Source organism: Megalobrama amblycephala, linkage group LG8, assembly GCF_018812025.1.
Source record: "Megalobrama amblycephala isolate DHTTF-2021 linkage group LG8, ASM1881202v1, whole genome shotgun sequence".
NCBI lineage: Eukaryota > Metazoa > Chordata > Actinopteri > Cypriniformes > Xenocyprididae > Megalobrama > Megalobrama amblycephala.
The window spans coordinates 24,131,105-24,155,656 of NC_063051.1; the positions used below are offsets into that span (position 1 = coordinate 24,131,105).

General features: G+C 37.8%; 1 protein-coding gene across 18 annotated transcripts in view; it reads left to right on the forward strand.

Moving 5' to 3' along the window:
- Positions 1–24,552, forward strand: part of LOC125274089 (KICSTOR complex protein SZT2-like) — a 111,675-nt gene that overhangs the window by 30,131 nt on the left and 56,992 nt on the right. For all 18 annotated transcript variants that reach the window (XM_048200157.1, XM_048200162.1, XM_048200168.1 and 15 more), the window contains 19 exons: positions 875–953; positions 1,692–1,994; positions 3,065–3,203; positions 3,292–3,408; positions 3,499–3,568; positions 6,181–6,366; positions 6,483–6,749; positions 7,821–8,097; positions 8,604–8,678; positions 8,773–8,911; positions 9,652–9,760; positions 9,939–10,059; positions 11,810–11,962; positions 12,060–12,162; positions 14,269–14,380; positions 14,666–14,753; positions 16,139–16,257; positions 16,781–16,945; positions 23,230–23,314. In XM_048200157.1, the coding sequence (XP_048056114.1) occupies positions 875–953; positions 1,692–1,994; positions 3,065–3,203; positions 3,292–3,408; positions 3,499–3,568; positions 6,181–6,366; positions 6,483–6,749; positions 7,821–8,097; positions 8,604–8,678; positions 8,773–8,911; positions 9,652–9,760; positions 9,939–10,059; positions 11,810–11,962; positions 12,060–12,162; positions 14,269–14,380; positions 14,666–14,753; positions 16,139–16,257; positions 16,781–16,945; positions 23,230–23,314 (2,707 nt within the window). The remainder of the gene's footprint in view (positions 1–874; positions 954–1,691; positions 1,995–3,064; positions 3,204–3,291; positions 3,409–3,498; positions 3,569–6,180; positions 6,367–6,482; positions 6,750–7,820; positions 8,098–8,603; positions 8,679–8,772; positions 8,912–9,651; positions 9,761–9,938; positions 10,060–11,809; positions 11,963–12,059; positions 12,163–14,268; positions 14,381–14,665; positions 14,754–16,138; positions 16,258–16,780; positions 16,946–23,229; positions 23,315–24,552) is intronic.

Genomic DNA, 24,552 nt, shown 5'->3' on the forward strand with positions numbered 1-24,552 from the left:
TTATTATTATTATTATTATAATTGTTAAATACTTGTATTTATTTGACAGTACAGTACACAGCAAAATCTCCAGAGTTAAATCAATTCTGCTCAGAGTACATATGGTACAGAGTACAATAACACTGAAGCAGAGTTAAAGTTTATGAGATAATTAAACAATTAATTAAGTGATTATTGTGCATTAGTGATGAACACCTGCTGTTAACAAGCAGACTGAACAAAAGAGAAACACAAGAACTACAACTGACTTCAGTCACAGCCTTATTAATTGTTTAATTATCTCATAAACTTTAACTCTGCTTCAGTGTTATTTTAACACTATTTAGAGAGGTACCATATGTACTCTGAGCAGAGTTGATTTAACTCTGGGGATTTTACTGTGTAGTATTATTGCAATATTAATAAATTATTATTTATTGTTTTTTTTTTTTCATTTCAACTGTAGGTTTTGATAATAATAATTATGACAGTATTAGTAATATTAAATTAATATTTTCCTTCTTTTTTGTCCTTAGCTGGTCACTACTACACATTACTTAATGTTTATATGACAATATGTAGAAAAAATTGTACATTCACAAAAAAGTTAGTTTTAATTTAAAATTAGTTAAGTTGTTTTCATTTAAAAAATATATATTATAAAAAATATAATATACAAATATATATATACAAATTGCAAAACATTTAAAAAAAATATATATATTTAGACAACCCTGCTCAAAACCACAGCTGTGTAGGAAACACTGGTATAGTCTTACATAATCAAACGTTTGACTCAAATTTGCGCTGAACTTTACAACCAGATACCTTGTAAACATGAATGGGACCTTAAACTCAGTAACTGTTTTCCTTTCCTCTCTTTCATCATCTCCAGGAGGACTCAGACAGGGAAGGAGAGCGGAGACCCAGTGAAGAGTGTGAGGTGTCTGAAGCTGAACTGGCTACTGAAGACGGTTAGACATCATTTATGACACATTGAATGTTCAGTTTGTTACCCGAGTGCGTAATTTTTAATCAGAAATATCTTCCATATCGAAGTGTCCAGCTCAGGCTGTTTTGATAAAGTTCATGATCAGTAACTAATTTGACAATTAATGCCATTTGTAACATATTTAAAGGTGCACTCAATAAGATTAAAGGCTTAGTTCACTTAAGAATTAAAATTTCCTCATAATTTACTCACCATCATGTCATCCAAGATGTTCATGCCTTTCTTTTTTCAGTCGAAAAGAAATTAAGGTTTTTGAGGAAAACATTCTGTATTTTTCTCCATATAGTGGACTTTAGTGGGGTGCAACGGGTTGAAGGTCCAAATTGCAGTTTCAAATGCAAATTCAAAGGGCTCTACACGATCCCAGCCGAGGAATAAGGGCCACACAAACATAATAAAACATAAAATAAAGTTCAGGCCTGGTCCTCTCTCGTCTTTCACTGACGTCCCTCCTCCTTTTATGCCTCCGTAGCTCCTCCGTGAGAGACTCGAGGCGGCCTCGCTCCATTCCCTCACGGCTCTCGCCCGCCCTGCTCGTCACAGACACATTCAGGGGACACCTTAGACTTATATTACATTTTGTAAAAAACTGGTTCTAGGGCACCTTTAATAGGGTCCATTTTGATTTGTAAAGTTCTATGTGAAGTCTGTTGCACTTGTTAGTAAACTAGAAGTATATTAATCTTTTGCATATGCACAGAGAACGTGTCTGGCTGTTGTATCGTGACGGAAAGTGACACGGATCTGGAGGTGGAGTACCAGGAATGTGGAAATGGCAAAGCGGAGGCTGGAGAACAGGACGGAGGTGAAGGCGTGTCCCCATCTGACTCCAACACAGTCAACCAGGATGAGGATTCCTTCAGTATTCTGGATGGAGACTCTCTGCTGGAGGTGGAGGGTCCGCAGCTGGAGATGCCTCCTCTGTTTGTACACCTCACCTGCTCTGTCAACATGAAGAGCTGCCATGGCTCCATGCCCACACAAACGCTGCCAACCTGCCTGGGTAAGACACTCAACACACTGCTGAGCTTTCTGCCATTGACTAAACCTATTTTCTACTCTTAAAGCCATTTAACAGGGTCACATTCTACACTTTTGTAGCATTTGGTTTTTTCTTTGAAGTCCACTTGTAATGTTATTCTAAATCATAATTTTGTTTTTCATGCCCATTCCTTTTAACTAATGTCCTGTAAAGGTTTACATATACTTATTACAGTATTTTGACACTTTTATCTAAATCAACTTACAATCGAGTAACTTTACAAACATGCTTGTAAATGAGATTTGTTCTGTATGTAAATGAGCTTTGTTATGATTAGCTCTCTTCTTCACATTAAAAATCATGTTAATAGTGAGTTGCCATCAGCAAGTTGCTAAATAAATACTAAGTGGGTATTTATATGATATGTAAATGTGGGCGGTCTTATGTTAATGATCTTATGGTATGACCAGGAAAAGTCATGAATTTTTATTGTGAATAAAACTTAAATCATTTAACTAAATCTATTGATTCAAAGGATTGGTACCTAAATACATATGAAAATATGCCAGAGCAAAATCCTCATCCATTGATCAAGAGTTATTGTTTATTAAAACTAAAACTATTAAAAAAGACTTTTAATTAATATGAAGCTGAAATAAAATATACGTATTAGATGAAAACCTTAAACAAATTAGAAATGTTACCTTGGCAGCTAACTGAAATAAAAGAAGTTTAAGATGAAGTGCTAAAATAGCTGAAACCTATAGCAATATATGAAAAAAAACAAATGAAAAAAAGCACATAACAAAATTACTAAAATGTAAACTGAAAAAAAAAAAAAAAAAAGCTAATTTAAAATATGAATAAATACTGTAATAGTATATAAATAATATAAATAAAGAACAGCTCAAGAAAAGTCATGGAAATTCATTGGTGTGAAGAAGAGGTATAAACCATATACAGTATTTTGGGGGTATTTTATCTCAAAATGTATCCCTTTCTTTAGTATTTAGGTTCATGTGTTTTTAATAATATTACTGAATATAAAACTATGTTTTGTGGTATTAAGGGATGATGCTGTATGTTTGCAGGTGAAGTCATTACTTGTCTTGAGAACGCTGAGAATCTTCAGTCGGTTGATCTGAACGAGTTGTCTGTCACTCTTGATATCTTTGTGCTCACGTTACCTCTGGAGATCGAGGTCATGGCCCCTGACTTCCACCACAACCGGTCAGTGATTGTGAACTGTCCTAGATTTAGGAAAAACAAACAGCATGGGTTCAGCTGGAGTGATTATGATTGTTCTCTGTGCATGTAGGTACACATCTGAGAGCAGTGTGTCTCTGAACCGCTCCCCTGGACAGCCCTCGTCCTATCGCTCTGACGAGGAGCTCATGGGAAATCTAGATGGTCTGCGTGGGGTTGGTGTGGAAAGGTCAGCATTCAGAGGTCAACAGACATCATCCGTTGCCAAACATCTTGAGCATTAACTCTTTCTTTTGCCTCGTTTTGTCATCTTTTGCAGTATGTCTGGAGATCCGCTGTCCAAACTTCCTATTCCACACAAAATGGCTGTTTTAGCCACCATGGATGAGGTGAGAACGCAAAGTTTTATATGAAAGTGAAAAAGTGATATTATTAAAAATATATTTTCCACTCTTCCAAGCACTGTATATGAAATGTGCATGAAAGTTCAGTACCATTTATTATTGCAGGAGGAGAATCTGTTTTTGTTTTTGTCTGTCTCTGATTATTTTACTATCATTAATATACTATTATAGATTTTATTAATAGTTTGAATGTTTTATTTTTATATATTTAGTTTTCATTTAAAATTTACACTAAAAGGTGTTCTAAAGGTACACTAACTTTGTTTGTTCAAAATTAACAAAATTTAAATGAGTCAATACATCATCAATCCTTCCAAAACATGTTTTTGTCTTACCCCTGATTTACTATGGTAAGCCTATCATAAGTGTTTAAATTTTAGTCAAGTCAACCTTTATTTTTATAGCACATTTAAAAACAACAGAAGTTAGACCTGTCGGGATGGTTTGCGTGGGAAATTGCGTACGTACGTCACTCGCCCGTGCGTGTCTCATCATGGCCGTAAATAGAGAAATGTTGTTCCGGCTACTTTGGCGTGTATACAGTGTAGGAATGGCACAGGTTATTTGTCACAACAAGCGAGAAAGCTAGAGAAAGTAAGTCTGCTGGCAAAAAGAGAATGTGACAGAGCTCGTAATAAAACAAGAATCAACATTGACTTGGCTTTTCAGAGATGATGAGAACTGAGGGATTTAAAATATTGTGGCTTTAAAATAAAGAGTGGATCTCTCATAGCTGAAGCAAAGCAAAATAATGCTTTGTGAAAACTAAAGTGAAGATGATGAACAAGAAGAAAAAATTAACATCCAGTACACAAGAAAAAAAGCATACAGTGGCATGAAAAAGTATGTGAACCCCTTGCAGAATCTGTGAAAATGAGAATTATTTTAATAAAATAAGAGGGATAATAAAAAATGCATGTTATTTTTTGTTTAGTACTGTCCTGAGTAAGATATTTTACATAAAAGATGTTTGCATTTAGTTCACAAGACAAAACAATAGCTGAATTTATTAAAATAACCCCATTCATAAGTATGTGAACCATTGATTCTCAATACTGTGTGTGGTTACCTGATGATCTACGACTGTTTTTATGTTTTGTGATGGTTGTTCATGAGTCTCTTGTTTGTCCTGAGCAGTTAAACTGAGCTCTGTTCTTCAGAAAATTCCTCCAGGTCCTGCAGATTCATCAGTTTTCATTAAGCACAATGCATTAAGAGCCGAGGGGTGAAAACTTTTGAATTCAAATATCAAGGTAAATTGTACTTAATTTTTCTGCCGGGAAACATGCAAGTATCTTCTGTTGCTTCCGAAGGGCAGTACTAAATGAAAAACAATGATATTTAAACAAAATAAGAAAAATTGTGACATCTTCATCCTGTTCAAAAGTTTTCACACCCCGACTCTTAATGCATCGTGTTTCCTTCTGGAGCATCAGTGAATGTTTGAACCTTTTTTAATAGTTGTGTTTGAGTCCCTCAGTTGTCCTCAGTATGAAAACACAGATCTCAAAATCAGCCACTGCTGGAAAGGGTTCAAATATGCGAAAATGCTTGAAAACTGATGAATCTGCAGGAGCTGGAGGATTTTTCTGAAGAACAGAGCTCAGTTTAACTGCTCAGAACATACAAGAGACTCATGAACAACCATCACAAAACAAAAAAACAGTCGTAGATCATCAGGTAACCACACACAGTATTGAGAATCAATGGTTCACGTACTTATGAATGGGGTTATTTTAATAAATTCAGCTATTGTTTTGTCTTGTGAACTAAATACAAACATCTTTTATGTAAAATATCTTACTCAGGACAGTACTAAACAAAGAATAACATGCATTTTTTATTATCCCTCTTATTTTATTAAAATAATTCTCATTTTCACAGATTCTGCAAGGGGTTCACATACTTTTTCATGCCACTGTATAGAAGCAAGAGTTGGTTTTTAGTCGCCAGCAGCTGCAGACATCATAACTCTTCTCTTTTGTAATGTTTCTCAGCCATCTCTCTTTCTACAGTCTAATCTCCCTCTTGCTCACTCTCTCCTCTCGCATCATGAGTGGACACGCCCCCTACTGCTGATTGGCTATGAGTATGTTGTGCTGCTCGGTCCAAACCACTTTCAGCAGCGTTTCTCAGAAAACGCTTACTGCACCTTTAAACTAGTAGTGAATGTTTTATGAGCAGTATGATAATCTCTCTCTCTATTTAGTTATGAGAAAACAACAAATTCGTCCACACAGTCACGCAGAGCTGAAGCACAACCAAAACAATGTTCTTCTGCAAAATGCATGCAGTTATTTTTTTTAACCACTAGAGTGTCAAAAGTTACAGAGTGTACCTTTTTAAGTTTCAGAAATTTTGTTCTGTGTTTTTGTCATTTTTATTAGTTTTTTTTTTTTTAAAGTGCTTATGTAGTTTTTATATGGAAGCTTGTTTCAGCCATATAATAAAAAAATGTAAGAGCGACTTTTTTTAGATGAAATATAAATTCTCACAATTGAAAAATAAAGTTTAACTTAAGCTGAACAAAAATTAGAAATGGTGCCTTTTAGTTTAGATTTAGTTTTAGTTGATGATAATAACACTGTCTCTTTCAGATCCGTTGGCTCTTGGAGGATGAGATCGTCTCTGCTCTACGACACTCTTCTGTTATCAATTCCTCCACCCTGCAGAAAGTTTCCGAGCATGTGTGTCGTTCCAGCGGCCGCCCGCAGTGCCACTGTGAGGTCGTTCCCCTGCAGTTCGTATTTGGTCCAGAGCAGTCGCTGGAAAAGTTTCAAGAGGTTTGAACTCATACGATGACCTCTATTATTGGTGATAAGACTTCCCAGGAAAGGTCAAGAATGAGATTATGTTCTGCCCTGCTGTTTAATAACATGTCCCTGCTTCCTCACTGCAGGAGTTCAAGAGGTTATCGTTTCCTGGTTACCTGCTAAATGCGGAGCAATACAACTTCCACTACGTCTCACTTAGTCGGCAGCAGTCTCACAGGCTCCAGGCTGCAAGACAGCTCTCTAACATCACTGCTCAGTACTCAACTGGCACAGAAACAACATCTAAGCAAACCAGCCTGTGTCCTGAGGTGGAAGATGATGCCAAAGTAACAGCAAACATCTCCACATTAGACAAAGAAGGGGAGCCAAAGAAAAATATGCTGGACACTGAGGTAATTATTAAAAACCTTTTAACCATATCTGAAGAAATGCATTCCATTTGTTTAATGACAAAATTATCACTTTTTAAGAGTAACTCATGCAAAAACGTCACCAAAATGAATAAATATCCAGCATTAGCGTCAGTTCTGGCAGGTCACTTCAGTCCAGCTTGCATCAGCTGACTCCCAGGTGACTCACGTCTACCTATAGGAATACGACGCCTATTACAGCACCCATATATAAGCTCTTATATATAAGTATTATCAGCAGCTATTGCATTCTCAGGAGCTAATTACCCTCCTCCATCCCCAGCTCCTCCTCTCTTCAGTCAGGATTGGCCTTATGATTCCCCTGAATCAAACTAATTCTTGAAATATGTGTACATGTTAAATTATTGACATGAATTATATCTGCATATATTGGTTCTGCTCTGTTTACCCTAGGGGGTTTATTGCTGCTCTCCCTGCTCTTATCCATGCTAGGCTGCATGGATGCACAGGGAGTTCTTGCCCAGAACAGAACCATACCGCCAATACAAACTCTATGCAATTATCAATCATATTTGACGATAGTGGTCCTGACAAAAATGCACCTAAAATCATAGAAACGGGGCAAAAAAATGACCCGTATCTTGATTTTATATTTATAACCTATCACACGAGCAAGAGTGTTCGCTTTCGCACTATTGTAAATGTGATATTGATTTTATACAACACTACAGTTTGATGAACAAGAAGTTAATATTAACTTACATTTTAGACACACTATTGTCAATATTGTATGTTATTTTGCTATTTTGCAAATGAAAATTATTCTAAACAAAGTCACAGCAGAACCATTGCAAATGATTTTATTATGTGAGAAGAAAAAGACTGGAGTGATATAAAAGACATGAAACTAGCATGAAATCAGTTGCCTGAGATAAAGATTGATTAAACAGTTTATCGTCATTATACAAAAATATGTGATCACAGAATGCAGTGATTTGACCGTTCACAATCAAGTATCACAAAGAGCCATGATATAAATATAATATTATCTTATCTCTTCATCTGGAATATGATTTATGTGTTTTCCTGCAGCAGGTTGAGTGTGGAGTCACGGCACAGCAGCAGGCGAGGGATGAGGGGGACATGCGGCCTGCAGCAGCTGACTCAGCCAGTGAGTCTCTCTCCGAGACCTCTGAACCTGGGCAGGTCAAACAGACTGATGCAGAGGAGACTCGACCTCAGAGTGCCGTCAGTGGTGCTGCTCACTTGCAGATGGGCAGCAGCACCGAACGCTCATCTGATCACACGTCCCCTCCCAAAACACCCTCCGCTGCCAGCCTGGCCGAATCCGTGCAGTCTGCCACACACAGTGAGTGTCACAAGATAAACCTAAGAACTAACCTCAGAATTTTTTTCTGAGATCATGGAGCCTCATTTATAAAGACATGCATAGAATGATCCTAAATCTACTTTTCCATAAGTGCCACCTGCTGTATTTTCATGCAGCTGGTGGATTGGCTGAAATTTTTCGCCAGAACAGAAATTTTTGAAATTCATTGAACAAAACCATGACATTTCTCTGACACATTATCATATCTGCAAACTTTTCTAAAATAAATGCTGCCACATTGTATTAATGGATTACCAGGGTAACCGCTATATTTCTGCTATTCCATAATATCCAATATCCTGCTATAAGAGAATGTAATTGCATTTTTATTAAAGCTAAAGTGCATTCTAAAAATCTAAACAATTAGGAGAAGATAAGAATGGTATACATTTTATTAGTGCAGATCTTATAAATGAGGCCCCTGGTTAGTTAGATTCTAAAAATAATAAATAGTTAATAAAAGCTTTATTTCCTGTTGCTTTCAGGCAGTGGCAAACTGCGGCCCAGTCGAGTTCAGAGCGTCGTCTCCAGTCAGGGCAGCCTGGACTCAGACATGCTAGGTGAGACTTCACAGAACAGACATGTCCACACTCACATTTGAATCACAATCATCATTCCTCATTGTCCGTCTTCTCTATGCTGTTTGTGTTTCAGGTTATGATGGTGGCAGCAGTGATTCTGAGTGTGAAGGACCTACTATGAATGAGCAGGAGAGACAGATGCCGCTCATGCCTGATTTCTGGCTCATCATCAGAATTCATCAGGACAGAGTGGAAGTTTTCTCCCATGCCAGGTACTGCTGCAGAGACACGCTCATACTCAGCATGCAGTTTATGAAATTCACATTCAGAAAGCACAAAATGCAAGCAAAAATCAGCAAAATTATGGTTTGACGGTTTTTAAATTAATCAACAGGAAGTGATTTGCTAGGCAAGCATCACTGTTTTTATTGCTCATACTTGGTGTTACTTACCACTTATTAAACATCAACACAGTCTCATAGTTTGCTGTAGGAACATTAATGATTGTGGCTTGTTGAAGAGTTTGCTGTTACTTTTCTAAAATAAAAAATATATATATTTATCAATATAAATGGTCAAATGTATTGATTATTTAATAATGATTAATTAATCAATTTATTTAACTTCTTTATAAATTATTTTATATATATATTTCAGTTTTTAATGTTGACTTCAATGCTGTTATGCAAGTTATTATGATAAAAAATTATCAAACAATATCAAAGCAATTTTTGGAAAAGTTTTCAGTTCCTGTTTGTGTAAACTGCCAAAAAATGTGCCTCAAGTTTTTGTTGTCCTTGTAAGTTTTCAGCTTATAATGAGTTTGTGTTCAACTGTGTTCTAAATATATAAAGCATACAAATGAGCAGCATGTCTGTTTGTAGTGCTTAAAATGCAAACTTTAGTTTTCCCCAGACATGCAAACAAAACTGAGTTTTGCATTTTCCTGCTGAGACTGTTAAAACACTTTGTACTGTTTGAGTCTTGTGAATCTTAAACATTGTGTTGGCAGGAGTTTTAACAGAGCGAAAGAGGAGGAAGAGGAAGAGATTCCAGAATACCTGCGTCTTCATCAGCTGGTGGTGAGAAGGATTGGAGAAATGTGCCGAATAGTCAACCAGGTAAAGAACAGCCTAGCCTTTTCATTATCAACGTAAAGTCTGGCCCACTTTGTAGCTTATTCTAGCAAGACTGGCCACTTACTGAGAAAGTCCCACTATCTCTGGTTCATCACCCCAGATCCTCTACCACTGTTTTCCACTTTGTTGCTCTTTAACCTCTCAATGACTTTCTCCACAGCGCCTCCTTCTACAAGACCTGCATGATAGTCATGTATGCCATTCTCTCCTGGTTGCTGAGAGTGAAGAGGACATCTGGAAGCATGAATCACTCTACCGGCCCAGGATGACCAACTCTGATGGTACAGAACTCAGCTGGATGACTGACACACACTCTTTCTATGAGCCAAGGCCATATACATGCCAGAGCTAGAGTCGGCAGCCTCGTTGACATGAAGAAATAGATAAATCTATTAGAAAATCATAATATTTCCAAATATCTTAATCTATAAAAAAACAACATTGCTCACACCCCAAACCCTGCTCCAGATCCATATCCATATCTATTTACACATTAGTGCTGTCAATCGATTAAAATATTAGATACAACATAAAGACAGTATATTTTAAATATTTGATTTAACAGTTAGGAAATATACAGAAATTGAATAAAGTTATCAAACACAGACTTCACTGCATAAATTATACATTAAATATAGATTAATCCTTATTAAAGCTACAAAAGTTATTCAGTCTAGAGCAGTGAGTGATTTTCTCTTTGTCTTTTTTTCTTTAATTTACATTAATGGCAGACATCACAGCAGCAGGTTTATTAGGCTGCTGTCACTTTAAGATCTGAAGCACACAACACGGATCTGACACACATCCAATGTCCTCACAACTTTTTACGGTCATTTAAGACTTTATTTAACTCATTTAAGACATTTACTTACCAGGTGGGTATTTTGGCATAATTTTTGTGCGTTTTTGTCCGATCAAGCTAGAAAGAGAACTGAATGTGGCATGTGTGCATGAGTCGTGTGTGTCTGTCACACAGACAGGAGATTTACAGACAGCACGCCAGTACAGGTTTAAGATCTTTTTTTGCAACTTATCATGCTTGAAGGGTTTAATAGCACTTGACTGAATGATAGCGTGATCATATAATGTAATGCTTGTCAAAACACCTCCATTTATCCCAGAGGGTTAATGCTTTTTAAAAAAAAGCTCCAGGTTTGATGTGCTTGTTCATAGAGCTGCACAATTTGTCCAACATTTTTATAATTATTATAAGTGATTATATATTTTATTATGATTATTATTATTACTAAATGCTCATTTAAATGCTTTAAAATGAAAAACAAAAGATCCGCACTCGTTCATGTCTTCTTAATAAATTAATTATTTATTTTTTATTATGCAAGCTTATTAGGCAAGCATTGAAACACAGAAGTATTACTATTGTAATATTTGTTATTACAGGTTTGGGAAAATGGTTGGCACATGTTGCATTCCCAAATGCACCTTAGAAGCGACCCAAACACTGAAACATAATTTATTTAATTAAATAACAACCGTAACACAATAATCGCACAAAGCCATATCGCAAGTTCAATTTTAATTAATCATGCAGCCCTATACCATGTGTGTGGCTTTGTTTAAATGAAATCTGATGATATTGTTGCACTCTTGATATGCAGTAAAAGTAAATAACGCCTGATGATGCTGCTGTAAAATGGAGCACAATTTACGCTAATACAAACAAACACACAGACTTAAAAAAGCCTGCTGGGAAGGTCAATTCAAGGGTAGTGATAATGAGACAGCAGTGTGAGTCTGAGCACCCGCCTCATCGACTACAATTTTATAACTGCTGTTTAGCATGAATTACTGCACTAATGTCCTAATATGGCCTGTTGTTCTGCCTCAGGCTGTGTAAATGAATTTGATACAGTCGACCACAGAGATGAACGTTCAAATGCTTCATTTGTATCGTGCAACTTTAGGTGCTCTGCGGGCCTGTTGAGTTCAGATAATCCTGCTAATCTCTTTTGTTATGAAATTGTTAAGATGAAAGTCTCATCCCCATAATTGCACCTTTCTCCGCCCCAGATTACAACGCTGACGAAAGCTATCAGCCGCGGGACTACCTTGCCGCCACTATGCAGTTCATACCGGGTTACTTCGCCTGTGATGTGGTCTGGAGCACCGTTATTTATATTCACCCACGGCTCAAAATGGGGCCCAACATGGGCGTGTCCCGGGGTGAGTGACACCTCAGTGAACCAATCAGGTCGTTCCTCATTAAGAAAAATTGGTAAGCTTGAACCCTAAGATGATTTCTTTTCTCTGATTCTTTCAGCTATCCAGGCTCTGCGGTCCGTTCTAAATGCCTTTTGTGTGGTCAACCGCAAAAACATGTTTGTCTATCAGGAGCGCACCACCAAATCTGTGTTCTACCTCCGGTGAGTCAGAAGGTCTGCATGTCTATATATTATTGACTGACCAGTATGGGTTTTTCAGCGGATGATGATGTTGACATCTGGAGAACATAGTGAACATGGGTAAACCGCTATTGTAAAAACATCTTTCACATAAGTAAATGAACCCTAATTGCAGTCCCCATTGTTTTGTGCCAGATTAATCCAGCTCTGATAAATTCTGTCTCATTTAAAATTATATTGTTCCCTTAAAGGTGCCATCGAACGTTTTTTTACAAGATGTAATATAAGTCTAAGGTGTCCCCTGAATGTGTCTGTGAAGTTTCAGATCAAAATACCCCATAGATTATTTTTTTATTTATTTTTTTTAACTGCCTATTTTGGGGCATCATTAAATATGCACCGATTCAGGCTGCGCAGCCCCTTTAATTCCTCACGCTCCCCGCCCCCGGAGCTTGCGCTTGCCTTAAACAGCATAAACAAAGTTCACACAGCTAATATAACCCTCAAAATGGATCTTTACAAAGTGTTCATCAAGCATGCTGCATGCATACATCAGATCATGTGAGTATAGTATTTATTTGGATGTTTACATTTGATTCTGAACGAGTTTGATAGTGTTGGAGAGATTTATAAAGAATGAAGTTGTGTTTATGAATTATACAGACTGCAAGTGTTTAAAAATGAAAATAGCGACGGCTGTTGTCTCCGTGAATACAGTAAGAAACGATGGTAACTTTAACCACATTTAACAGTACATTAGCAACATGCTAACGAAACATTTAGAAAGACAATTTACAAATATCACTAAAAATAACATGATATCATGGATCATGTCAGTTATTATCGCTCCATCTGCCATTTTTCACTATTGTCTTTGCTTGCTTACCTAGTCTGATGATTCAGCTGTGCACAAATCCAGACGTTAATACTGGCTTGTGTAATGCCTTGAACATGAGCTGGCATATGCAAATAGTGGGCTCATACATATTAATGATCCTGACTGTTGCGTAACAGTCGGTGTTATGTTGAGATTCGCCTGTTCTTCTGAGGTCTTTTAAACAAATGAGATTTACATAAGAAGGAGGAAACAATGGAGTTTGAGACCCACTGTATATCTTTTCCATGTACTGAACTCTTGTTATTCAATTATGCCAAGGTAAATTCAATTTTCCATTCGATGGCACCTTTAAATAGCCTGAATGTAATTAGATACTTTTAGTTTGTGAATTATAGTTTTTGTAGTTGCTTGTAGTTTGTGAAGCTGCCATTTCCAAGTAACTTCACTAAATGTCGATGGTTGCTATTCTGCCTGTACACATGCACATTACAATTTATTGCAATACATTACAATACACTTGCATGCATTTAAATAAACACATACAAAATTGCTTTCATTTTTTCACAGTATTTATCTCAGAACTAATTAAAAGCAGAAAATGTGCTGATATATCTGTCTGCCACTGCTTATAAAATATACGTACAACTTCTCCATCTGTGGCTTCTCTCTTTCAGTCTCACTATAATCTACTGTAAGGCCCTGTTTACACCTGGTAATAAGATGCATTTTAGTTGATTGGATCATAAGTGGACAACACTAAATATAGATATAAACGGGGTCTAAATTGTTTATAGCTTGTCCACTTTAAACCACTTCCAGAGGTAGTTGAAATCGTATTCAACTGGATTGCTTTGTTGAGTCACTCTTGTGGTCGAATGTGTTCAAACAGCCATGAAAGACCGCCTACTCTCCGCCTACTGACCTAACACGTAAACATTATGGGAAGTGCGCTATCCAGACGGGATTTAAACTTTGACGGCTGAAGACCCAAGTTTGGTTTGAAGAATAAAAACGAAAGCTGATGCTCTCCATGCTTTCCTTCGTCTCTGGCTTATTTTGAAAAAGCCTATACATTTACCCACCCATAGACCCCCCTCAAATAAATCAGGACAGAAGTGGTCGAAAGTGGACAAAAGACGGATTAAAACACCAGGTGTAAACGGAATGTGTCTCCCTTGTCCACCTGTGATCCGGTAATACCAGGTGTAAACAGGGCCTGTGATCGCTAGAATGAATTTGAATTCTTTTCATGAGCTTGACCTTCTCGTCCCATCTGTCTGTCCCCACAGACTCTCCGAGACATCTCAGGCAGGGAAGTACAGTGATTTGGATGGAAACATGCACACGCGCTCCGTCGGTCTGGCCCGCAGCCAGGAGCCGCTGGGCTCTGAGGACCTCGCGGTAACATTCACATACTGTCACTTCTCATTACGCTTTAGGATACCAGAGCCCTCAGGAGCCATTAGGACTCCAATCCCCTTCTGGAGTGAATGATTTACCTGCTGCTTGCAAAGGACTGACCTGTCCTTGTGTTTTCACCATATATGAGCCTCATCCTGATAGGATGAGCGATAGAAGATCTGAGCAATTATGTGTTTATCACCTGAAAAACAGGTGTAGAATGTGCTCCCATGTGCCTGATGTGATGTGTGTAAGTATGTGATCACGTGTATCTTGTGTTCATAGGGATCACGCTCATCTCTGGAAGGCTCAAGGCCGGTTGGACTGGTGGACAAACACATTTTACTGCTGGTGCATGGCGTGGGGACTGCAGGTGAGAGAGAGGGACAGATAAATGTGTGAAAACGGTGAGACGAAACAAAGATGAAGTGAAGTGCATTGTTTCTGTGAGGGATATTACAGGCAACAAGCTTGTTTTAGCATTGATATTGCGACGTGCGCATCCGCGGTAGTCACATCGTAGGATGTGCGATGTCTAGTATAGGGATCGTTAATCTGTATGGACCAGACACCATGGTTCAAAATTAATTTGCAAAGTTTGACCATCATACAATGAAAATGTATCATTTGCATGTGTTTTAGTTCTTTTTAGTTTTAAAATTCAAAGCGTTTTTTAAACCTTTTGAGTGCAAGGTGGTGTAAAAGAGAGCTCAATTCTGAACGTGCGGCTGTTTTCTGAACACCAATTTCCTTTCTCTACAGCATCTATTTGTGCCTAAATGGACACATACATGCAAAAAAAGGTCAAAATGCACATTTATGCGAGTATGCTCATAAACAGTTGGGGGGGTCCTAATCTGAGAGAATTTTTATATGTGTCTGTGTATGTATTACACACAATACCATTCAAAAGTAAATGCTGTTCTGTTGAAATTTATATTCTTTAAAAAATCCTGGAAATTTTTTTAAAAAATTCCACAAAAATATGAAGCAGCACAACTGCTTTTCAACATCAATAATAATCAGAAATGTTGAGCAGCAAATCAGCATATTAGAATGATTTTTGAAGGATCATGTGACACTGAAGACTGGAGTAATGATGCTGAAAATTCAGCTTTGATCACAGGAATAAATTAACAAATTATCAAATAGATGCAGCCTTGTTGACCAGAAGAGATCTCCTTCTGAAACATTAAAATATCTTACCGACCCCAAACTTTTTTATTTATTTATATATATTCTGTGTAAAATATAAATTGTCAAGTGTGCCAAAACTTTTGTCTGGAGGTGTATGTTGAGCATGCAGCAAAGATTTAGATAAGTAAAAGAAAAGGCATTCATTTTGTGAAGATTTTTTTTTAAGTAGGACATAAAACAGCATAGATTTTTAGCAGTTAAGCTCTCAGAACTCTCCAACAGCACCTGCAGTACCATCACAAGCTGACAGGAGGCGCTGTTGCTCTGCACCCGTCCTGCTGATATTTGGCTATAAGTCATTTCTTTCCTGTAAATGTTTTACTTCACTCCCAAAGTGTAACCAACCAAGATTTGTCTCATCAGTTTATTTTTAAATGCATATTTGTAATTTGTTGGGACTTTTCTTTCTTTAGCAAGCAGCCTTGAGGGATGTCAGCACCTCCTAGGGAGACTTTATTTATAAATCGAAAGTCAATATGAAATGGCTTCCAGTCTGTGAACTAATTTACTTACATAATGTGACATATTTCCAAGTGAGATATTATGTTTTGTGATTAACAGGTCCAGAGATCACTGATGAATTAGTGAAGGTATTGAGGAAGCGCCTGGACGAGGCCACGCTGGACATTATTACGGTCATGCTGGTCAGGAACTGCAAACTGACTCCTGCAGATGTGGAGGTGATTTCTCTTTCTCTGTCTCATCCACCATCTCTCTTGTTCCAAGTCTTTTTTCTATTTCTAACTTGTTCTTTACCACATTTTGGTGTAAAACAGATTAAGCAAATCATATTTGCCTTCTCTATGCAGAGACAGACATTTGTGGCGAAAAAAGGCACGAAAGTATCATAAAATAAAACTCATGCTCTGTATTTCAAGTCTTCTGAAGCCATCTAATACCTTTTTGCTTTTTTCTAATTTTTGAATTAGAATAAATTGCTTTGGATTAAAGTTTGTAATGTTGTGATTCATCTCAGAGCGAGTTGAATCAGAACTTTTTAAATATCACTGAAATGCCTTCAGAAGCAAAGCCGCTGAAAATGCGGGCGCTGTTTCTCTCTCTATACATAAGAAGGTCAGTTTCCGTCTGTGGGCGGTCAGCGGGCGTGTCATCTGAGATTAATGGTTGGATAATAGACTGTGGATGTGATTTGTGTTGATTACACACAATTTTTTCAGTTCTGCTCTTTCTTTTTGGTCTTAGTTCATTCAGCCTCCCGGCTCTCCGGCGACAGAAGTGATGGAGTTCTGCCTGCCTCAGTACTGTGTGCCGTGGATCCAGGCGGTGGCTCACTACCTCCGCCAGAACCTCCTCATCTTCCTTCACATCCCCAAATACACTGACAGCAACATCGAGCACCACTTCAAGGTACCCTCCATCTGATCCCGACATTATTCGGCCCACTCAGGGTTGTCAAAAGTACCAACTTCGGTACCAAGTCAGTACTGAAATTTTAAGAATGTGACTATACCAGCATTTCCCCCTAGCATTTTGAGCGCTGTTGAGTGGATTCTTAAACACCTCTGATTGGCCATTGTGTTCACTCGCTCAACAGATATGTTTGTGATTGGCTACAATGATCAACACTTCAAAAACATGTTGTAAATAGACAACATTGACGCTCTTCACCGAGCTCTTACACAGATACAGACGGGAGCGTTTGAAAGCAGGCGTCTATCACAGTGTTAATTTCGTTGACGAATAATTTTCGTCATAATTTTCGTCAACTACATTTTTTCACGGACGAAAACGAGACGATGACTAAATAAAAATGTGTTTAGAATGACTAAAACTATGACTAAAATCTACTCTCATTTTCGTCAACGAATAAAAACGAGACGAAAATGATAGAGAGGGACGATTTGGGAAGATATCCAGTCAGGACTGCTGTCCTGTGTGGAAGATGCGCACATTTGAAGTGTAACATGCTGATCTAACCGTGGGAAAACTTGGCACTGTTGCGTGCTCTACAGGCTCGCACTACAAGCAGCACTTCAGACTGCTTCGCAATTAATGAATAGTGCACATTTATGCCAAGCGATTGCTTACAAGCTAATGTTGATAGTTCATAGTGAATATTAAGAATATTATTTGACACATTATTCAATATATTTTATATATATATATATATATATATATATATATATATATATATAATAAAAAAAATACACACTGCTCAAAAAAAATGATCTGGTCAGTTGAGTAACAGAGGGTTGTTAATCAGTTTCAGCTGCTTTGTTGTTAATGAAATTAACAACAGGTGCACTAGATGGGCAACAATGTGACAACCCCCAAAACAGGAATGGTTTGGTTTTACAGGTGGAGGCCACTGACATTTTTTTCCCTGTTCCTCTTTTCTGACTGTTTTTCACTAGTTTTGCATTTGGGTATGGTCAGTGTCACTACTGGTAGCATGAGGCGATACCTGGAACCTACAGAGGTTGCACAGGCAGTCCAACTCTTCCAGGATGGCACATCAATATATGCCATTGCCAGAAGGTGTGCTGTTCCTCCCAGCACAGTCTCAAGAGCATGGATGAGATTCCAAGAGACAGGCAGTTACTCTAGGAGAGCTGGACAGGGCCTTAACCCATCAGCAGAACCGGTATCTGCTCCTTTGTGCAAGGAGGAACAGGACGAGCACTGCCAGAGCCCTACAAAATGACCTCCAACAGGCCACTGGTATGAATGTCTTTGACCAAACAATCAGAAACTTCATGAGGGTGGCCTGAGGGCCCGACGTCCTCTAGTGGGCCCTGTGCTCACTGCCTGGTACCGTGGAGCTCGATTGGCATTTGCCATTGAACACCAGAATTGGCAGGTCCGCTACTGGCACCCTGTGCTTTTCACAGATGAGAGCAGTTTCACCCTGAGCACATGTGACAGACATGAAAGGGTCTGGAGAAGCCATGGAGAACGTTATGCTGCCTGTTACATCATTCAGCATGACCGGTTTGGTGGTGGGTCAGTGATGGTCTGGGGAGGCAGATCCATGGAGGGACGCACAGACCTCTACAGGCTAGACAATGACACCCCTGACTGCCATTAGGTATTGGGATAAAATCCTTGAACCCATTGTCAGACCCTACGCTGGTGCAGTGGGTCCTGGGTTTCTCCTGGCGCACGACAATACCCAGCCTCATGTGGTGAGAGTATGCAGGCAGTTCCTGGAGGATGAAGGAATTGATACCATTGAATGGCCCCCACGCTCGCCTTGTCCAATTGAACACCTCTGGGAAATTATGTTTTGGTTCATCCGATGCCGCCAGGTTGCACCTCATACTGGCCAGGAGCTCAGTGATGCCCTGGTTCAGATCTGGGAGGAAACACTCCAGGACACCATGTTGTCTCATTAGGAGCATGCCCTGATGTTGTCAGGCATGCATACAAGCACGTGGGGGCCATACAAACTACTGAGTACCATTTTGAGTTGCTGCAATTAAATTTCAGCAAAATGGACTAGCCTGCTGCATCGTTTTTTCACTTTGATTTTTCGGGGACTTTGAATCCAGTTCTCAGTAGGTTGATAATTTTCATTTCCATCAAAAGATTGAAGGCATCCTTTCATTCCAAACACATTACCCGGTCCATATCAGTATAGATATCAACCATCATATTTTTCTCCATTGAGATCTGATGTGTTTTCAAAGTGTTCCTTTAATTTTTTTGAGTTGTGTGTGTGTGTGTGTGTAATATATATATATATATATATATATATATATATAGTGTGACAAACATGCAAAAAAAAATAAAAAATAAATCAGGAAAATATTAGTGGTGTGAAAAAGTGTTTGCCCCTTCCTGATTTTTTTTTTTTTTTTTTTTTTTTTTTTGCATGTTTGTCACACTTTAATGTTTCAGATCTTCAAACAAATTTAAATATTAATCAAAGATAACACAAGTAAACGCAACATGCAGTTTTTAAATGAAGGTTTTTATTATGAAGGGAAAACAAAATCTAAACCCACATGGCCCAGTGTGAAAAAGTGCTTGCCCCCTAAACCTAATAACTGGTTGGGCCACCCTTAGCAGCAACAACTGCAATCAAGCATTTGCGATAACTTGCAATGAGTCTGTTACAGCGCTGTGGAGGAATTTTGGCCCCCTCATCTTTGCAGAATTGTTGTAATTCAGCCACATTGGAGGGTTTTTGAGCATGAACCGCCTTTTTTAAGGTCATGCCACAGCATCTCAATAGGATTGAAGTCAGGACTTTGACCAGGCCACTCCAAAGTCTTCATGTTGTTTTGTTTTTCTTCAGCCATTGAGAGGTGGACTTGCTGGTGTGTTTGGGATCATTGTCCTGCTGCCGAACCCAAGTTCGCTTCAGCTTGAGGTCACGAACAGATGGCGGACATTGTTCTTAAAGATTTTTTGGTAGACAGCAGAATTCATGGTTCCATTTATCACAGCAAGTCTTCCAGGCCCTGAAGCAGCAAAACAGCCCCAGACCATTACACTACCACCACCATATTTTACTGTTGGTATGATGTTCTTTTTCTGAAATGCTATGTTACTTTTATGCCAGACGTAATGGGACACACACCTTCCAAAATGTTCAACTTTTGTCTCGTCAGTCCACAGAGTATTTTCCCAAAAGTCTTGGGGATCATCAAGATGTTTTCTGGCAAAACTGAGACGAGCCTTTATGTTCTTTTTGCTCAGCAGCAGTTTTCATCTTGGAACTCTGTCATGCAGGTCATTTTTGCCCAGTCTCTTTCTTATTGTTGGAGTCATGAACACTGTCCTTAACTGAGGCAAGTGAGGCCTGCAGTTCTTTGGATGTTGTTGTGGGGTCTTTTGTGACCTCTTGGATGAGTCGTCGCTGCGCTCTTGGTCGCCCGTCCACTCCTGGAAAGGTTCACCACTGTCCCATGTTTTCGCCATTTGTGGATAATGGCTCTCACTGTGGTTCGCTGGAGTCCCAAAGATTTAGAAATGGCTTTATAACCTTTTCTAGACTGATAGATCTCAATTACTTTCTTTCTCATTTGTATCTGAATTTCTTTGGATCTCAACATGATGTGTAGCTTTTGAGGATCTTTTGGTCTACTTCACTTTGTCAGGCAGGTCCTATTTAAAGGTGCTTTAAGCGATCCTGGGTGGAGTAACTTCCTGTTGACGTTCGAAGTGTTGTCAAACAAAACAGAGGCTAGCTAGACCCTCCCTCCTCCTCCTCCTCCCCCTCCACTCCGTGCTTCCTGAGACAGTCATGAACGCGCATTTAAAATCATTCTTGTCGGTTATTGGCTGGATCATATTTATTATGTTTTGTGGTCCAGGTTGCACCAGGTAGTTTTTGTTGCCGTTTTTGGAGCTTGTGGCGACTACAGAGACCGCGTTTTTTTTTTTTACAGTGTGTTCAGGGGACAGGCAGCTAGCGGATAGTGAGGAGATGTTTGCTGTATGTGACAAAAAATGTTTTGGCCTAAAAACGCGTGACATCACTTAGAGCACCTTTTAAATGATTTCTTGATTGTGAACAGGTGTGGCAGTAATCAGGCCTGGGTGTGGCTAGAGAAACTGCACTCAGGTGTGAAAAACCACAGTTAAGTTATGTTTTAACAGGGGGACAAGCACTTTTTCACACTGGGCCATGTGGGTTTGGATTTTGTTTTCCCTTCATTTAAAAACTGCATGTTGTTTACTTGTGTTATCTTTGATTAATATTTAAATTTGTTTTGATCTGAAACAATGAAGTGTGACATGCAAAAAATAAAAAATCAGGAAGGGGCAAACACTTTTTCATACTACTGTATATACACAAAATTATTTTTTTTTTTTAAAAGTAATGTATTGTTGTCTTAAACTCTTCACCTTTACAAATCATTTTAAAATGTTGAAATCCATTGCCCAGAAATACTGGTGATTACGTAAATATTAAAAAAAGTGAAACAAAGTGGTTTGTAATAAGCTGTTTATACTTTCATGTGAGTGTGAAGCGAACCACTACAGATAACGCGTGAGCGCAGCAGGGCTCTGCAAATGTGTTTATACTTTTATGCTCTCTGAGTGTGGTTCAGTTTAACAGGTCACTGAGAGTTCATTCAGAGAGCTCCCATATTACACTTCTCCACCAGGATGCAAGACATTAAAAACACACACTTTGTTGCATTTCTGTATTCTCTTAATTGTCCCTTATTTTAGAAGCCAATATGTGATTAGAATTTAAAGTGCACATAATCATGGTGCTTTCCTCAATTAATGCTGAACAGTTGATTATAATTACAACTTGTCTGCATTTAGTACCTTTTGAACCTGACAGAAAAAGAGTTTACCGTTTTGAATTGTAAAAAAAAAAAAGAAAAAAAAGACTAACATGAACTATTATTTTCCAATATCAGTACTATCAGTATCAGTATCAGTATCATACCAATAACAATGAAAAATCAATAATTATGGCCAGTACCAATATGATTAATGGTAATATTGTGCAACTTAAAATTTGAGTCATTATGAAGATATAAAAATAAATAAATAAAATATGCAAACATAATTTTTGGTCGCACTTTACAATAAGATTCCATTTGTTTACGTTAGTTAATTAGTTACCATGAATTAACTATGAAAAATACTTCTAAAGCATTTATTAAACTTAATGTAATTTCAACATTATATTACATACTATTACATTACTGAAATTAAAAAGTGTATCTGTTAATATTAAGTAAAGGATTAGTTGACTTTAAAATAAAAATTACCCCATGATTTACTCACCCTCAAGCCATCTTAGGTGTATATGACTTTCTTCTTTCAGACGAACACAATTTCAAGTTCTATTTATAATCACCCTGATGATCCTAAGCTTTATAATGGCAGTGCACTGAATCCACCTGTTTGAAACACAAACAAGTGCATCCATCCATCATAAATGTACTTCACTTGGCTCCGGGGGGTTAATAAAGGCCTTCTGACACTAAGTGATTCATTTGTGTAAGAAAAATATCCATATTTAACATGTTATAAAGTGAAACATCTAGCTTCCGCCAGACCGCCTTCCATATTCAACTGTTGAAATATTCAAAACGCTTACGCTACGTCCTACACTTTTTTCGTAAGTTGAATACAGAAGGTGTAGGACGTAGTGTAAGCATTTTGAATTGCGCGAGGTGTTACTCTTTCTTTCTAAGTTAAATACAGAAGGCGGTCTGGCGGAGGTTAGTTATTTTACTCTATAATTTGTTAAATATGGATATTTTTCTTACACAAATGCATCGCTTCACATCAGTAGGCCTTTATTAACCCCCCGGAGCCATGTGGAGTACGTTTATGATGGATGGATGCACTTGTTTGAGTTTCAAACTGGTGGTTTCCATTCACTGCCATTATAAATCCTGGATGTGTCAGGATATTTATTGATATAACTCAGATTGTGTTCAGCAGACAGAAGAAAATCAAATTTACATTATATACATAAATCATTTGGTAATTTTAAATTTAAAGTGAACTAATCCTTTAATGGACCTGAGCTAACGTTAACAAAGATTAATAAATACTTTAACAAATTAATTGCTCATTGTTAGTTAATGTTAGGTAATGCATTAACTAACATTAATTAATGGAACCTTATTGTAAAGTGTTACCATTCTTTTTAAATGATCAGTCTCCATAAATCTGTTTTCTTTTTTTTTCTTGCTGTTGTTCTCTCTTAGCATTACTTCCATTTGAGCAGCGAGCTGCCCGATCATGACATCTACCTGTACAATAAACCTGGAGGCCAAGGAACAGGAGGCAAAGGTAAGGAGACTTATATTCTCTCAACCCAGCAAGAAAACATCTTGCACATCTCTTGTTTCTCTGAGGTTTGATTTGTATCTCACTGTGACTCCTTTAGCACCTCCTAAATCTTATTTCTGAGGTCCTGAATTAAACAAACTTTGCCTGTTTACCTTGTGGAAATTTAGTGAGTTTTTATTTCTTTCTTCCATCAGTGTTTGCTGGCACAGTTTCTCTCCATCTTGTTAGATTTGCTGACTGTTCAAGTGTTGTTTCGTTTCAGCCTTATTAAAAAGCAGAGCACATTTTTGTCTGTTTACACCTGTGTGACTGAGCTCCTCCACCCAAACACACATCGGTTTTACAGTCTTATTCATGATTTGAATTAATTTGTTATTTTTTATTTATTTTTTTTATAACAAAGTCATTGCCTCTGGATGTAATTGTACGCTAAAAGGTAGTTATTGGTCTTAGTATTAGTATAGATAGGTAGAAGCAGTGGTTGAAGTTACTACATAATATTAAGGACACAAATGTTCATGAAAACATTTTTTATGAATTCATGAGGTGTCAGTCTTCTATTAGAAGATCTTGTCATGATATAAAATATGGTTAATAGTTAGTCTCCATAGGATATTCTGAAAGGAAAAATGGATGCACATGGTAATTAATAATTATATATTACATGTTTCTTTATATATTTCCACACAAAAAAAAAAAAAAGGAGGATGTGTATAATTTAAGGATTTATGTTTAATCATCTTGTGCTGACACAGAGAATGATGGGAAATGTAGTTTATTCACACTCCTCATAAACCAGCAAAATGTGTTTTGTGGCAAACTTTTACCATTCTTCATCAACAAACTAAGTTTGGACTGGAAAAGTCCACAGTTATAGCCTAATTATGACTAAAAACTATCGTCTTTCGCCATGTTTCTTTAACTTGCACAGTGCCGGGTCTTAAAGGAAAATGTGTGTGTAACTTCTTTATGTGGAAAGTTACGGTACAGTTTAAAATTTGGCCTTTAAAGATAACATTTCATTTTAAATATCTGAAATTTGCATCCAACCCCTGTAGGTTCTAAAATCAGGGTTTTTTTTTAACACTCCTTTGGGGTGAATGTGGAGTTTATAAATATACTTAAGTACATGTGGAAAGTTTGTGAGTACTTTAACAGCTGCGGAGGGGAAGCTTCAGGTCTGTCTCATTAACGTGAAGGGTCTTTAACAAGCCTCTTAGGGTCCTAATATGACTTGA